The 17,290-nt window shown below is 39.9% G+C and overlaps 1 protein-coding gene across 8 annotated transcripts in view; it reads right to left on the bottom strand.

Moving 5' to 3' along the window:
- The window catches only part of Upf2 (UPF2, regulator of nonsense mediated mRNA decay), a 101,198-nt gene extending 85,072 nt beyond the window's left edge, over positions 1-16,126 (bottom strand). For 5 of the 8 annotated variants that reach the window (XM_005354864.3, XM_013349043.2, XM_013349045.2 and 2 more), the window contains exons 1-5: positions 15,723-15,802; positions 9,829-10,205; positions 6,647-7,426; positions 3,023-3,183; positions 1,384-1,578 (exon numbers count right to left, since the gene is read on the bottom strand). In XM_005354864.3, coding sequence (XP_005354921.1) covers positions 1,384-1,578; positions 3,023-3,183; positions 6,647-7,426; positions 9,829-10,187 — 1,495 coding nt within the window. In that variant the 5' untranslated portion in view covers positions 10,188-10,205; positions 15,723-15,802. Of the gene's footprint in view, positions 1-1,383; positions 1,579-3,022; positions 3,184-6,646; positions 7,427-9,828; positions 10,206-15,071; positions 15,180-15,568; positions 15,586-15,722; positions 15,803-16,036 lie in introns of those variants that run through there. The other 3 variants (XM_026783014.1, XM_026783015.1, XM_005354863.3) reach the window with 3 other exon arrangements.
- Positions 16,127-17,290: the final 1,164 nt, after the last annotated feature.

Raw genomic sequence — 17,290 nt, 5'->3', positions numbered from 1 at the left:
AATATTTATTTATTATTTATACAGTATTCTGTCTGCTTGTATGCCTGCAGGCCAGAAGAGGGCACCAGACCTCATTACACATGGTTGTGAGCCACCACGTAGTTGCTGGGAATTGAACTCAGGACCTTTGGAAGAGCAGGCAGTGCTCTTAACCGCTGAGCCATTTCTCCAGCCCAACCCTGTCTTGAAAAATAAAAAAAAATTTAAAAAATTAGGAGAGTAAAAATAATTCTTAAGAAAAGAGTAACAGCTAAAACAGCAACCAGGTAGGAGCACAAAGACAGAATAGTTTGAAAAAGCAGCATAAAGATGGATCTGAGAAACAGGTTTGGCCAGCACCTCCTACTGTTTCAGACTTTTAGATTTCTTTCAATGTTCTCAGAGACCTGACTAGATCTAGCCTAGAAAGAATATTATGTAGAGAGAAAACTATATAAAACCTATGCTTTGAGGGGGAAACTCTTGTCTTCTAAGATCTCACATGACTCCATTGTAAGATAATAAAAATAAACACTTCCAAATCAATTCAAAATAGTGTGAAGATACTGGCTCTAGAAAAGATGGTCAGTGGCTATGAAGATAGCTCCATGGGTAAGAGCACTTGAACAAACATGAGTTCTAATAGCCAGCATCCACATAAAGTACACAAACTTAAACCACTAACTTCCACACTATGGGTGTAGAGGGGACACACACAGGATAATGATGTGGAGTAGAGATAGGAGGGCTTGCTGATTTGTCAGTTCAGTTTCAAATTCAGTAGGAGACCCTATCTAAATTAGGTGGTGGTGTGCCACGCCTTTAATCCCAGCACTCCTGAGGCAGGAGCAGGCAGATCTCTGTAAATTCAAGGCCAGCCTGGTCTGTGGAGCAAATTCCAAATGGCCAGGACTGTTACAAAAAGAGATCTGTCTTGAAAAACCAAGAGAACCTGTTTACAGGTAGTAACATGGAAAGTAACAAAAGAGGACACAAAATGTCCTCTCTGACTTTTCATATGTCACCTTGGGCCTGCACACCAACCCAAACATGGTAACCATCACCTTCTAATGCTCTGTTCCTCATTATTACTTCATGCATTTAATCTGATGCTCACACGCCAGTGTTTGCTTTTAAACATATACCATTCTGAAGCTCTTTTCCATCATATGGAATTTCAGGTGTTTCCTTGAGAGTTTGCCTTTGGAAGGAGGTTAGATGGCTAAGTGGGTAAAGCACGTGCCCTGCAAGCCTGAAAACCAAGTTTGATCCCTGGAATCCACATGAAGACAGAGAGAACTAACTGTAAAGTTCTCCTCTGATCTCCATGCACTACCACCAACCCTTGACACACATTAAATATGCACAACAATAATATAAATAACATTGGAAAAAATAGTTTACCTTTGGAATCATCTTTGTTAGCATCTTTGTTCTGACTTTTTTCATTATCTTTAAACAAAATGGCTGGAACAAATGCTTTCAAATCAATGAGGTTTTCATAAAAATTCCGAGCATCTTCATCTTCCCATATACCACCTTCTAAGTCATATTCTCCAGGTTTACCAGGTGTAAATATATCGATTCCAGGTCCATGCTCTACAAATAAAATAAAACATGAGCAGATAACACTATTTCAGAAATAGCATGGTAAACATAGCACTTTACTTTTTATTTTCAATTTTGTAGCTACCAAACCTCTATTGTTTCAACTGACTAGAATTTCTTTAAACAAAGAAGCACTTGAAATTACATGTGATAACTTTTTTTGTTGTTGTTTTGTTTTTTGAGACAGGGCTTTTCTGTGTATCTCCAGCTTTCCTGGAGTTTACTCTACAGACCAGGCTAGTCTTGAACTCAGAGATCCATCTGCATCTGCCTCCTGAATGTTGGATTAAAGGCTAGTGCCAATATGTCTGGCTTTTTAAATTTTTATTTATTCTTATTATGTGTATGCATAAGTGTGTATCTGTTTGAGTTTACTGGATTCCCTGGAACTGGAGTTATAAATGTTGAATGTAGGGGCTGAGCACCAAACCTCTGTCTTTTCAAAGAACAGTAAGTGTTCTTAATTAACTGCTAAGCCATCTTTCCAGCCAGTGATGATCGATCAATCTATCTATCTTCTCTTTCTTCCTTCCTTCCTTCCTTCTTTCTTTTCTGTTTTGTTTTTGCTTTTTTGAGACACAGTTTCTCTATACAACAGCTCTGGCTGTCCTAGAACTTGCTCTGTGGACCAGATTGGCCTCAAACTCAGAAAACTCAAATCCGCCTGCCTCTTCCTCAGGAGTGCTGGGATTAAAGGTGTGCGCCACCACTGCGAGGTGCATTTTTTTAAAATAATAATTATTACATGTTATGTGTGTATGTGGGCAAATGTGTGTTCGAGGCCAGAAGACAATTTCCAAAAGTCAGTTTTCTCCTAGTTCCATGGGATTCTGAGAAGCATATTTCCATAGAAACATCTAGAATCATATGTATTTTGTAAAAAAGTCCATTGAATAAGTAACATATATATATATTTGTTGCTTTGACTTTTAAGGTAGATTTATGAGCTGTCATCTTGAAAATACTGACTCCTCTAATGTTCAGGCTACCAGGCTTGTGACGCAAGTACTTTTACCCATATGGCAGCATGTGACCAGAGTTCAGTGTGATGGTACACACCTGTAACCCTAACCAAATCAGTAAGGGCTCAGGAGGAAGAGGAGGTGGATCTCTGAGGGCTATACAAATTTTATATTTATTTTATGTATATGTTTTGCCTGCATGTATGCTATGTGTAACAGATGAGGAAGTGGTGCCTGAGAGAGGATGCTGTGCCGTGGCAAGATGACTGAATAGGCAAATATATTGCTATATATTGCTGCCAAGCTTGAGGACATGAGCGCAATCTCAAGAACCCATACAGTGAAAGCAGAGAACCCCACAAAGTTGTGTTCTCTCTCTCTCTCTCTCTCTCTCTCTCTCTCTCTCTCTCTCTCTCTCTCACACACACACACACACACACACACACACACACACACACTGGGTTATATCTTACCTTCTGGTGTCGGTTTGTCCTGAGGAAGATCTGGCATATTTTCATCCAAAAGGTCTGCTAAGGACTGAGAATTTGCCAGCAGCTTCTGGTAAGACATAGCAAATTCCTCATACTGTTTATGCCTATCTTCACTTAGCTCGCCTTTAGAATGCAGAATACGCCTATAAACAAATGATGAAATAATCTGATAAGCTTGTCAACGCAGACATGATCATGGGAAATGGTCCATAAAATTTGATCTTACCACAGAAATTTAACATAATGTTCTTTGCTAACTTATTCTTTTTTATCTCACATTCTCTGGCTATATATAAAAACTAAAATACAATAATAGCAACAAAAACACCAAAAAAAAAAAAAGCCCACCCAAGCAATTAAGTTTACTCAAAGATTAAAAAGTATGTATTCAGAATTACCATAATATTTAACTTTACTAATTAACAAAATATTTAGTATTCTGTTACAAGGATGAAACTCTTTAGCAAATGGTTAACCAAAAATATTTATTCCAAATCACTAACTGGTTTTCAAAAGCAACATGTTATGAAAAGAAACTTTTCAAAACTGATTACTTTTGAAGTACATTGTAATAAGCCCTTTCAGAAGAAAGGGATTCTTCACTAATCCATTTCCCAAATTAATTTTTTCCTGGGGGTTATCTGTATCATCACTATTGAAGTTAATTAGCAAATGAAAGTTATCTTGAGCCCTAAGTAACTTACTAAGCCAGATGTCAAATATTTTCTATTAAGATTTTCACATCCAGCGAGGAAGTGGTGAGACACGCCTTTAATCCCAGCTCTTGGGAGGCAGAGGCAGGTGGATCTCCAGGTGGTGGTGGTGATGGTGGGGTTTCACATCCCTGAATTACTGCATCTCTAAGTAAACAAAGTATGCTGGGACAAATGACTTCCGTGATGTTAATGTCAATCTACCCTGGAAGTAAACTCTAAAACTATAGATTAACAGTTCTGTTATTGCTGGGCAGTGGAGGCTTATGCCTTTAATCCCAACACTTGGGAGGCAGAGGAAGGCCAGCCTGGTCTACAGAGGGAGTTCTCAGTCAGACAGAGCTACCTCCCCCCCCCCAAAAAAAAACCCAGTTCTGTTATCAAGGCAGTTAAGTTTCTGAAGAAAGTCCACAGTAATAAATGAACAGAAAATGTGTCTATCAAAACTATAGGTGGACCAGTAGAGAAGAACCCATTTACTGCTGGGCCTTGGTGGCACATGCCTTTAATTAATTTCAGCACTTGGAAAGCAAAGACAAGAGGATTTCTATGAGATCAAGGCAAGTCTCATCTAAAGAGCTAATTCCAGGACAGCCAGGACTACACAAAACAAGCAACCCATTTACTAAACTGAGCACTTAATAACACACATAAAATCATTTGCAAAATCATTGAGTTAGTTAGCATATTAAATCATCTAAATAAATCTAAATTAAGCAAACAGTGAGATAACACCTTAAAAACTAAAGAGTTCAGCAAATATGTATTCAGGGTAAAAATCACTGCACTAACCAGATCAAAGTAAAGAACTACCTTAAAAGTAGATCATATGAACCAAGTGTAGTAGTGCACACCTTTAGTCCCAGCACTAGGAGAATGAGACCAGTGATCTCTATGTGTTCAAGGCCAGTCTGATCTAGCAAGCTTGAAGCCAGTCAAGGCTACCTAGTGAGACACTGTCTCAAAAACAAAACAAAACAAAAACCTGTCTATTTGAGAATCAGGCTTCAGTGTAAAAAAGGCCTAACAAAAGACAAGGGGTTGAAGAGATGGCTCAGAGGTTAAGAGCACTGGCTGCTCTTCCAGAGGTCCTGAATTCAATTCCCAGCAACCACATGCAGCTCACAACTGTTTGGACCTTCAGTGCCAGGGACCCGAAACCCTCACACAAAGTATAGAATGGCAAAACACCAGTGCACATTAAATACATTAAAAAAAAAAAAAGACAAATGACAAGACAGCTTAAAAAAAAAGACAAATGACAAGACGGTTAAAAAAAAAAGACAAATGACAAGACGGTTAAAAAAAAAAGCAATTTTGATCACAGAAAAGAATGAATCAAAAATGAATGTCCGAAGGATAGATAGTGAGAGTGTTTGAAGATGATTAAAGAGTGTAGAATTGAAGATAGTTGTCCTGAAAAAAGAAAGCAATCATAAAATGTGCAATTGAAGTCAGGAATCAGAGACACATGGCTCATTCTAGCATTAAATCACTGTAGTTTCTCTCTACTAGGATGCTAAAAGGCTAAAACTAAATGCATAAACTATAAAGAAACCAATAAAACCATGAAGAAGTCAATAAAACTCAACAATTGTTATATTTACAAAGTCAGTTGCAATGTATTAGGTAGAAATATTAGGTAGGATGAGAATAACAAAGCATTATGCAAATCATAATTAAGAAACTTAAATATGTGATTAGTAACATTCAAAAGCATAAACTAGAATGGTAATTGTTTCCATTTTACTTTTTTCTTTGGGATGTGATTTTGTTATGTTGCACAGAGAGTCTATTTCTCATCTGAATGACCTTTGGTCACTAGGATTTCTTACATAGTCTAACATAAACCTAAACCTGTACTATTGTCATACACAATCATTTGTCTTTCTGGTTAAATCAAGCATCTTCCAGGGGTAATTACTTACACCATTTCTCCCCCAGTGCAGATCAGGAGGACAGACAAAAATATGCCTCCTCATTAGTTGTTGATCAATAGAAATTCTAGACTCCTAAGCATATAATTTAATTGGTTCTTAAAGGGTCATTTTATCAATGATCACAGATACATGACTTGTTTCAAACTGTAAATAACAGCCCTCACAAAAAGTCCATCAAAGCACTTTAAAACTTATTCAGCAACTCTTTTCACAGCTAAATTCATACACTGTCTCTCAAAAATCACTGCCAACGAATAACTGACTCATTTTCTTTACAAAAGCAAGTGGTAGCAGTGACATTAATGACTTAAAATATAAAACAATGGCCGGGCGATGGTGGCACACGCCTTTAATCCCAGCACTCGGGAGGCAGAGGCAGGTGGATCTCTGTGAGTTCGAGACCAGCCTGGTCTACAGACCGAGTTCCAGGACTGGCTCCAAAGCCACAGAGAAACCCTGTCTCGAAAAACCAAAAAAAAAAAAAAATATATATAAAACAATGAAAGCAAACCTGTTAGGAGACACACTAAAACAGACAAACAGTGGCAGGTCATTTAAAGTGGCAAACAGAAAATTTACATTAATGAGTTTTTTGTTTTGATATATATGTATATCTCTATCTATCTATCGATATATATATATGTATAGAAATATACAGATATACATACACACACACATACACACACATCACAGGAAGAAAACATATCAACAAAGCAAAAATTACCACCTTTTTGCCAGGTTTCTTCTGAAATCAGAAATAAAATCTAATCCAAGAGTCAAATTTACACGCGAGTACTTACGACTATGATAGTGTTGAAAGTTCCCTGGAATACTAAGAAATCACCTCTAAGAAGACCTTTTCCATAAGTTCTATCAATGGCATAAAGACTTTAAACATTTTAAGTATGAGCTCCACAATAAATTCTCAATTCTGAGAAACATTTGAAAATCACCTGTTTTGCCTCTCAGTATTCTGAAGCTCCCTGTGGTCCCTTTTCAGATGTTTGGTCAAAGACGTAAAGTACTCTTTTAAAAGATTCTGGAAAGGCTGTTGCTTCTCAGGACTAATTATCTCACTAGGAGGAAAGTTCAAATTAAACTTCTCTGCAGCACTCTTGACTTTCCTTGGTATGAGTCCAGCAATATCATCTCCACAATGACGACAGAAGCTAATCACCACAGAAACATGAGTGTGGGATTCTCGATCAGCATTAATAATACTTTTTAGCTGTTCATAGATCAAGGAAAGACCTTCCTTGTCAGTGAAAATTCCCACTATTGTCAATTCTGCAATGAAACGCAAGTCAGTTCTTAGCTTGGTAATGTTAGGCATTTTCTCCTCTTTCCTTGCTTCAAAATGCTTTTTCCACACCTGCAGAAGTGAGGGCGCGAAGTCAGCATACCGCTGGTGAAAGAGAGAGCAGAGGTGCACGGCACAGTTCACATCAGAGATTTTTAGTTTTGCTTCCACAATGGAAGCTACAGCTTCTGCAATATATTTGCTTAAATTCAGGCCATTAAAATCATGAGACAAGGAGTCTCTCTGTTGTTCTGTAATTGTTTTTAGTTTCTTGACAAAAGCAGTATTTTTCTTTAAGCTCGAATCTAGGCGGCTAAAGAAGTTTTCCTCTGGTCGGTTGTCTGGAGCATTTTGGTTCTTACTGCGGAGTTCCTTTCGTAACTGATGCCGTTCCCAAGCTTCCTGATGAAGCTGAAGGGATTCTTCTTTCTCTCTATGTAGAAGACAAAACACAAATAAAAATACACATTTTGCAGCATCACTTATAAATCACTTAAGAGTAAAAGCCAATGAAAAACTATGATCTAAGTATAAAAATCCAAGATGTACAAAAGGTGCAAAAAAGACCTTCCACTACTTTATTTTTTTGTCTTGCGGAACTGCAGAACCTTGGACCTTAAGTATGCTGGGCAAGTATTGTACTATGGAGCTGCATGCACCACCTCTTTCATTATTTTCAAAGGTATCTTGTTAATGACAATGTAATAATAGCACAGTAAATCTTGACACCTACTGTGGTAGGATTTTAAACTAATCCAAATTGTTAATCATTCCGCCAATTTATAAGTTCAACTGATTAAGACATAACGCTCAATATGTAAAATATAAAGTGATATGCCTGGGAATAATATCAAATGTTTAACAGAAGCACTAGGCAAACAGAAAAACATTCATACAAGAAACATTTCCGTTAAAGAACAACCATTATAGCTGGGTGGTGGTGGCTCACACCTTTAATCCCAGCACTGGGAGGCAGAGGCAGGCGGATCTCTGTGAGTTTGAGGCCAGCCTGGTCTACAAGAGCTAGTTCCAGGACAGGCTCAAAGCTACAGAGAAACCCTGTGTGTGTGTGTGGGGGGGGGGAAGAACAACCATTATAAAATATATTTAAATAAATATATATTTATATAAAACAATTATATGAATTATTAAGAATTGCTAGAAGCACTGGCTAGTCTAGTCTTCCAGAGGACCTAGGCTCAATTCCCAGGACCCATATGGCAGCTTACAACAATTTGGAATGTCAGTCCCTGATTTGCTGCTCTCTTCAGGCTTCCAAAGACACTGCATGCATGTGGTATACAGACATACAAGTTGGCAAGTACTCATATAAATAAAATAAAAATAAAATCCAAACTTTTTAAATGAACATCAATAAAAAGAAAAAAAAAACATAACTTAAGGAGCAAGGCAAATATGGTACCACCAGTTTTTTCCTTACCTTTCTCTCCCATTCCCTCTACATACTAAACCATTAGATTACATTCCTAAAGTTAGCCACCAAGGTCTATTCCCTTATAAATTCTATTCCCTTATTTTACCATGTCCTCCCTCTGAGACTGACTACACAGTCCAGCTATCAAATTACTAAAGTACTGCAATCAAAAGCCCCCTTTTGGCTATACTAATTAATATGTCCAAACAAAATAAACCAACTCATCCTAACATGACCACATCCATCTCCTCTTATAAACATCAAAGTTTACTTGGTAAACTTGTGAAATCAAGTATGTTTACCAATTACAACTTCAGCTAGATGGGTCAGCAGGTAAAAGTACTTACTATACAAGCCTGACAACTGAGTCTGATTAAAAATTAGTTTTGGAAGAAAATAAATAAGCAAGAAATTCTTAAGAATTATGGTTGTGGATATTCCTGCCTTCCAAACTTCTCATTAAAAAGAGAGAGACTGAAAGCCAGGTGATGTGGCACACGCCTTTAATCTCAGCACTCAGGAGGCAAAGGCAGATGGATCTCTATGAGTTCAAGGCCAGCCTGCTCTACAAGATCTAATTCCAGGACAGGCTCCAAAGCTACAGAGAAACCCTGTTTCAAAAAAACAAAACAAAACAACAACAAAACCACACACACAAAGAACTAAGCAGTAAGGAAGAGACTGAGACTGGCGGTTAAGAGAACTTGTCATTCTCCCAGAGGACCAAGTTTGGTTCCTAGGACCCATACATAACCTGTAAGCACAGCTCCAAGAGTTCTGATACCCTCTTCTAGCCTCCTGGGTCACTTGCACACATGATATATACACTCACATAAGCACATTAAAAAATAGTTTATATGTGTGTGTGTGTGTGTGTGTGTGTGTGTGTGTGTGTGTGTGTATATAATAAATGAGAAACTGAGAGTTTGTAAAGTGTATTGCAAAGTACTTCTTAGTTGAAGAGTACTTGTCACTATGTAGAAGGTTCACTGAGGGGACAGGGGGAAGCTTCATGACCATGATAAAAGCTTTTACAAGATGGGCGGTGGTGGCGCACGCCCTTAATCCCAGCACTTGGGAGGCAGAGGCAGGCGGATCTCTGTGAGTTCGAGACCAGCCTGGTCTACAAGAGCTAGTTCCAGGACAGGCTCCAAAACCACAGAGAAACCCTGTCTCAAAAAACCAAAAAAAAAAAAAAAATTTACAAACAAAACTCAGATCACCCTAGATCTCATAAACATTAAAGACTGCAACACTTAAAGCACCTCAAACATGCCCCTGATTGGGAGAACTAATAAAACAAGTTAACATCCTCCCAAACCTCAAGAAGTTGCAGGCAGCATTTTTTCTGAAACAATCATCTACTCTCATTCCTTCACACTATAACTAAAGTTTCTTACTTCAGCTGAGCAGCTGCTTCTTCTTGTTGCCGTTTGGCCTGCTCTTCCTGCTTTTTTCGCTCTTCTTCGTGTTTCTTCTTTTCTTCCTCCTCCTTCTTCTTTAATTCTTCTTCTGCCTTTGCCTTTTCTTCCTCTTTTTTCTTGCGTTCCTTGTCTTCCTTTTTTCTCTTATCTTCTTCAAGTTTCTTCTTTTTGTCTTCAGGGATTTTACTGACCTCCTTCTTGGCAGGGATCTTGAGATCGTCTTTTGGTTTTTCCTTGCTGCTCATTGGCCGCCTTTCACTGCAGTCTTTCTCCTTATTGTTTAGTAAAGAGTCTTTTTCTTCCATACTTGCTGACTTTTTACGCTCAGCTGGCATTATGTGACCCAGGACAATCTGTAGGAATAAAAGAATGTCAGTACTGTGGGCAGAATGGCTTTTATTTAATGATATGACATTATATTTCAAACAAAACATATGAATCTTGGCAACTATAAAATTTTAAAATGCAGGGCTGGAGAGATGGCTCAGAGGTTAAGAGCACTGACTGCTCTTCCAGAGGACCTGAGTTCAATTCCCAGCAACCACATGGTGGCTCACAGCCATCTATAATGAGATCTGGTGCCCTCTTCTGGCCTGCAGAGATACACACAGACAGAATATGTATACATAATAAATAAATAAATAAATATTATCTAAAAAAAAATTTTTTTAAATGCATTCAAACTAATATTGCTGTGATGAAAAATAATGTCTTAGGGACTAGGGTGTATTGGTGGTAAAGACCTTGCCTAGCATGCACAAAACTTCGATCTCCAGCACCACTAAAAAAACTGTTGGTTACATTCCATGTTTTATCATTATTAGTTACTCCTATATCTAAGGATTTTTGTTTGGTTTGGTTTTTACTCTCTAAGAAAATATTCAAGCATAAAAGTGGATCAGGCATGGTGGTATACACTTTTATCTCAGCACTTGGGAGGAAGAGGCTGAGAGATCTCCCTGAATTCTAGGCTGCTTGGTATACAAGTTCCAGGACAACCAGGGCTCTAGAGACCAAGTCTCAAAAACTAAAGCATAACAAAAGAGTTGTAGCACAGCATTTGGAACTTCTAAACACATCTAGCTCCAACTCCAAAATAATTCAGCACTGCAACTGGAAACATCATGGGTAAGTTTTAAACCCCACCCCCAGGTTTTTTTTTCCTTTTCTTCTTTTATTGATTTTTTTGAGACAAGGTTTCTCTGTAAAGCCTTGCTGTCCTGGAACTAACTCTTGTAGTCCAGGCTTGCCTAGAACTCAAAGAGATCAGCCTGTCTCTGCTTCCAGAGAGCTAGGATTAAAGGCATGAACTGCCACCATCACCACCTAGCTAACCCAAGTTTTTTTAATGTGTTAAGAGCAGTACCCAGGAGGCCAAGGCAGAAAACTTCCCTGAGTTAAGAGGTCCGCTAGTGTTTCAATGCAATGCCCATCAAAATCCCAGCAAAATTCTTCAAAGACCTCGAAAGAACAGTACTCAACTTCTTATGGAAAAGCAAAAAACACAAGATAGCCAAAACATCCTGAGCAATAAAAAAACATCTGGAGGCATCACAATCCCTGACTTCAAACTCTACTACAGAGCTACAGTACTAAAAACAGCCTGGTATTGGCATAAGAACAGACAGGAGGACCAATGGAACCGAATACAAAACCTAAATATCAATCCACACATCTTCAAACACCTAATCTTTGATAAAGAAGCAAAAAATATCAAATGGAAAAAAGAAAGCTTATTTAACACGTGGTGCTGGCATAACTAGATATCAACTTGCAGAAGAATGAAAATAAACCCATATTTATCACCATGCACAAAACTCAAGTCCAAAAGGAGTAAAAACCTCAACATAAAGCCAGCCCCACTGAACCTTATAGAAGACAAAATGGAAAGTACACTTGAGGGGCTGGAGAAATGGCTCAGCGGTTAAGAGCACTGATTGCTCTTTCAGAGGACCCAGGTTCAATTTCCAACACCCACATGGCAGTTCACAACTGTCTGAAAATCCAGTTCCAGGGGACATGACACCTTCACACCAATGCACATAAAATAAAGATAAATAAATCATAAAATTTTTTTTTAAAAAAGAAAGAACAGGGAACCACTTCCTAAATAGAACCCCAGCAGCACAGACACTGAGAGAAACAATAAATGGAACCTCCTGAAACTGAAAAGCTTCTGTAAAGCAAAGGACACAGACAACAAGACAAAACGACAGCCTACAGAATAGGAAAAGATCTTCACTAACCCCACATCAGACAGAGAGATCTGAGCTCCAAAATATACAAAGAACTCAAGAAACTGGACACCAAAAGAACACATAATCCAATAAAAAATGGAGTACAAGCCGGGCGGTGGTGGCGCACTTAAACATAAAATCTGTAATTCAGTTCCTCAGGACCACCACATTTCATCGCAGTTCCCCATGCCTAATAGATACTGAACACTTCCACCAAAAAAAGTGCTATTTGAACAACACTAAACAAACTCACACCCTTAACTAGAAACTACAAATACTGGAAGAAAAAAACCTGTATATCTCACCAAAACATAGGAGTCTCCTAAAAATACATTTCTCCACCCAGAATTAGCTATCTCATATAATTTATTAGGTAATCTTTTGTTTTAATTTCTAAATAATATACAAGTTACATATAAGAAAACCACAATTTAATTTTCAAAGTATAAAATTACTTAAACTTCTTAGTGTCTTAGTAAATAGTTTGGATATACACAGTATTCTTATATATTTTCAACTATAGAATTTAAATTATAGCAAACAAACCCCAGGTTAATAGCTAAAACATTTGCAATAATATAAACAAATAAGGAATTTACTTGAACACACTAAAACATTATACCAGCAAGACAACCTAGACCAGAATACTGAAAGTTTGTAGATATCTTAGTAGTCAGTCTTCACCTCCTTCAGCTCCCTTCTTTCACTTTCTTATTCTCCAGTATATACCCACCGTTAATGTGAAAATGCCACAGTATAAAATAAACTTTCAAAACACACTATAAAATAAACTTTCAAACAGTATATCACCAATAACCAGTCACGGGTATCACAATTAACATTTTATGTACCTTCTCACTCAATACTAAAATCTTTATGAGGTGGGTATTGTTTTCCCTATTTTATAAGTGAGTAAACTGAGACTTAACCAAGTAACTTGACCAAGGCCTTCACAGCTGGTGATAGAACTGGAATGTGAACCCTCTGAGAGCACCAACCTGTGAAATGGAAGACTTGATCACAGACACTTGACTATGACAAGTCATAGAATTGTGAATCTCAGTAGGTGTCTGATAATGGTTAAGCACTTGCTACATGTTTTTACCTTACTGGCACACACTGGCTGAAAGTACAGAGGCAACATAATGTCTAAGGTAATAACACAATTTTACTTAAGGGTATTGGTCATTAAATGCAACAAAATTTTAGGAAATTGAATTTTATGACTGAAGTATCAACAAGATATTTCAAAGATTACAAGAACATACAATTCTCAGACAACAAAAGAACATCAGAATTTATAGCTAAGGTGTTGCTTACAAATTAAATCTTAAATTCTTCTACAGCATAAACAAACTCACTTTTTATCTGACAAATCCATGAAAGATCATCATTTATAAGTTTAACAGGGTCCCAAACTTTCATGACTCTCCAATATTCACCTACACTGTAAAGAACTACTACATTAATAGATGATAAAGTCAGTGACAAATGAGACAAATCCTATTTCTGAGGATGACAAACCAGATTCCCAACTAGATCTTTAAGTGCTGGTCTCAGAGCTAAATTTTAGCTGCCAAATTTGTATCCAAAAGTGCAGGCAACAATGCAACTTGTGAGAACAGAACAGGTTTTCAAGTCAGATATCAGATTTGCATGCCAACTCTGTAACTTACTAGCTATGGAAATCAGGTAACTTAACTTCTCTGCTTATTCTAATTATTCTCCAATAAGATGGAGCTATGGCTACATATCTTAAGGTGTTACTAAACTCATATAGAGCAGTAGCTACAGTAAAGAAAGCCATTAAATAAGTGTCAATTCTCTTTCACATTTAACCCTGAATAGGCCATTACACTATGATAGAGCCTTACAGACAGGACTGTTAGCTTTTACACTGAGTGCTGGAAGGCCGTGTGACCTGCCCAAGTTTACCCAACTGGCTTTAGTGGCCACCCAGTTCTCTCTCTCCCACTACACTCACAGACGCAAAGGATTTTTAAAGACCAAATAAACACTAGAAACATGAATCCAACAAGTACATATTTGCATTTTGCCAACTTTAAAAAATTAAACTGAGCTCATACTTAACATAACGCTAAATTCTTACTTTAATAACTCAAACTTTAACAACAGAAAATAATTAACCTAAGGTGTTTCCAAATTTCCCATGTACTATTACATAAAAATAAAGAACATAAAGGTTAGTGTTCTTGAAATTGAAATACAATTAACTCTTACAAACTACTTTGCTGAATACACTTTCATTCAGACAACCTTAAAAGGAAAGCATGGTTCAAAACCACCTTTCTAGCTCCCAAAAGAATGCCCTGGCACTCGGTCTGTATTATTTTACTTGGTTTTCTAAATATACTCTAAACTTCCAAAAGTAAGTAAAAACAATTTTACTAGTAAAACAGATCCCAGTGCAGTATGCAGGACAGAGAACGGAGGTGTTTCCCTAATAAAACTGTAATTTGCTAAGTACCATATATACACAATTAGACTGCTCTGAAAATACTACAGAGTAAGAGAATGCTGGTTCACCTTGCAAGCCTGTGTTTTGAACTCAAAATGTTCTAAAGGTAGAACAGCACAGAGATATCTTCCAGTCTCTAACTTTATTCTTTTACAAAGTCCTTATATAGATACAGATATATATGAGACTCATTCAAAATTTTCAGAAATTTCACCACAGCACAAAAATGGCTTTCCTGATGTTGTGTGCGACTTTTATGACCACCTAAAAACTATGACAAACGAGAAGGGTCAGTAACTCTTACTTTCGTCTAATGTGTCAGTCAGCACATTTAAGTTTTTTGAGAGAGCAGAGCTAGTCGCTACCATGCGTACCCCCAAACCTGTAAGCTGCTTGGTTCACCAGAGATCAAACATCATCATGTGATCGCCCCCTAAGTTCAACAGTACTACTAAGAGAGTACTGAGAGCCTCAGGGAAGAGGCGAAGAATCAACCAGCCTACCTGGTTAAAAGGAAGTAAATCCAAACAACCCCACTGCCACCATCCGCAGATCCATCCCGAGCCTCTTTCCCGCACACGCAGCTCCCACAAACCCCCGCTGTGTTCAGTGTCCCACCACCGACACGCTTCCCGGCCGCGACTCCCATTCCCGGGAGCCATCCTAGCCCTAACCCCAACTTCTCGCCCCGCACTCCCTCAGCACCGCAGCCTCTCGGGCTCGGCTGGCTCCTCTACACCGTCCCACTTCCTTGTCCACGCTCCCCCTCCGGAGTCCGGAGCTCGCCCCAGCCTCTCCCCGCACTCCTCCACGCCCCCGAAAACCTTCCCCCCTCCACAGCAGGCTCCCCCGCCTCCAGCCCCGAGGCCCGGCCCAGGCATGTGGGGCAGGCATCTCTCCTGCCGCCCTTCACGCCAGCCCCGGGCCGGCCCGGCCGAGAGATTCCCCCACATTGAGCAGCCCCTCCGGGAGAGGGGGTCTCGGGAGAACGACGTCCGACCCGCTCGTCCCTCCGCTGCTCGCCGCCCCCGGACAGCTGGAGTGCGGAGTCGCCTCTCGGGTCCCTCAGGGAGTAGGAGTCCAGGCCGGGACCCCTCAGCGCCAGATCCTCCCCGGCGCTGGAGCGGAGGGAAAGGAGGTTCCCTGGGACTCACCTAGAGCCTGTTGTCAACATTAGCCCCGGGTTTCCCAGCACCAACTCCAGCGCTCGGGCTCTCCCCTCCCCTCCCCCCACCTATCTCGCAGCCGAGGGCCCGCCTTCCCTCAGCTCCCCCTCCTCCCTCCGCCCGTCGGCCCTCCCGCCCGCCACTCACCAACGCGGCCGGGCTGCCGGGGGGCGGGGCGGAGGGCGGGGAGGAAAAGGGAAAGGCTGCCCGCACTATTGCCCAATCCAAAATGACCCTCGTTGCCGGGCTCGGGTCTTATTCAAGCCCGCATTTTGACTCGAAAGTGATAAATATATACCAACTTTTCAACCATATGCCATCCTCTTCTGTGACTCGTTCGAATTTCCCGATAGGTGCATCTTTTTTTTATATACAGGCATTGCCTAGGCCAACTGCGACCAGTGCCTCCAACCTGGGCCTCGATAGAGGGGAGGAGCGTTCCAAGGACCGGAGGCGGGAAGTGGATTGGTCGTCAGGAAGGGAAAAGCTCCTGAATTGGAGATGCGCAGGCGCAAATCCTTCTCCTGTGGCGCGGGGAGGGAGGGGGCCGGAATGAGGCGGGCGGAACTAGAGGAGGAGGAGGAGAGTGGTGGGACAGTACAATTACGGAGCGCTGTCGGGGACAAGTTTGGTCACTCGCCTCTCGGCGGAGTTTCCCGGTGTGATCGTAAAGAAGAGGTTCAAGGAGGCAAAGTTTGATTGGACTAATACCGAAAAGATTGAAGATTAAAGAAGTTGAAAACTGGAGAAGCTAAAGAATATGGCTGGTGAAGAAGATAGAGGTGTCTTAGGGATAAGACTAGACTGAAAGTCTCGTGGGGGGCTTTCCAGGATCAGTTGTGGGTGTTGGACCTGAAAAACTAGAATGAAACTCAGTCAAGACTTTTCCTACATGGTTCTTCTACAAAGCCCTCTACTGTAAGCTTTTTAAATTTTACAATGGCCAGAAGGCAGTTCTCTAAGCCATATCCCCAGGCCCAAGAAATAAATACTTGGTTTGTTTTGAGATAAGATGTTGCTTATGTTTGCCAGGCTGGCCCCTAACTTGTCAATCCTCCTGTTTCAGTCTCCCAGGTGCTGGTATTACAGATGTGAAGCACACCGGATCTGGAGCAGGTTTAAGACAGTGAGAAAAAGAAAAGGAAAGTAGAGAAATGTAAGCTGTCCTCACTTGTGTGGTGTCATAGAAAAAAAAACACCTCATAATTACTTATTAATAATACAGAATGGGAGCGGTCACCTCTCTCCTTTGGTCCCTACCCTCCATGTACTTGACCTAGCGGTTGTGTTGAACAAGAAAAAACACAGAAAAGGCACAATTTGAAAGAGGATTATAACAAAAGGGTGTTTTTTAAATAAGGGAAGAGGCTGGGCTGTGGTGCGCACCCAGGACTCGGGAGGCGGAGACAGCTAGATCTCTCTGAGTTCAAGGCCAGTCTGCTCTACAAAACGAGGTCCAGGACAGCCAGGGCTGTTACACAGGGAAACTCTGTCTCAAAAAATAAATGAATTAAAATAAATAAATAAATAACAATTAAATGGGCAAAGGCTGAATA

Source organism: Microtus ochrogaster, chromosome 16 (genome assembly GCF_000317375.1).
Source record: "Microtus ochrogaster isolate Prairie Vole_2 chromosome 16, MicOch1.0, whole genome shotgun sequence".
Taxonomy (NCBI): domain Eukaryota; kingdom Metazoa; phylum Chordata; class Mammalia; order Rodentia; family Cricetidae; genus Microtus; species Microtus ochrogaster.
Note: the sequence above shows the minus strand (reverse complement) of the source record. Positions and strands in the feature narration are given on the sequence as shown.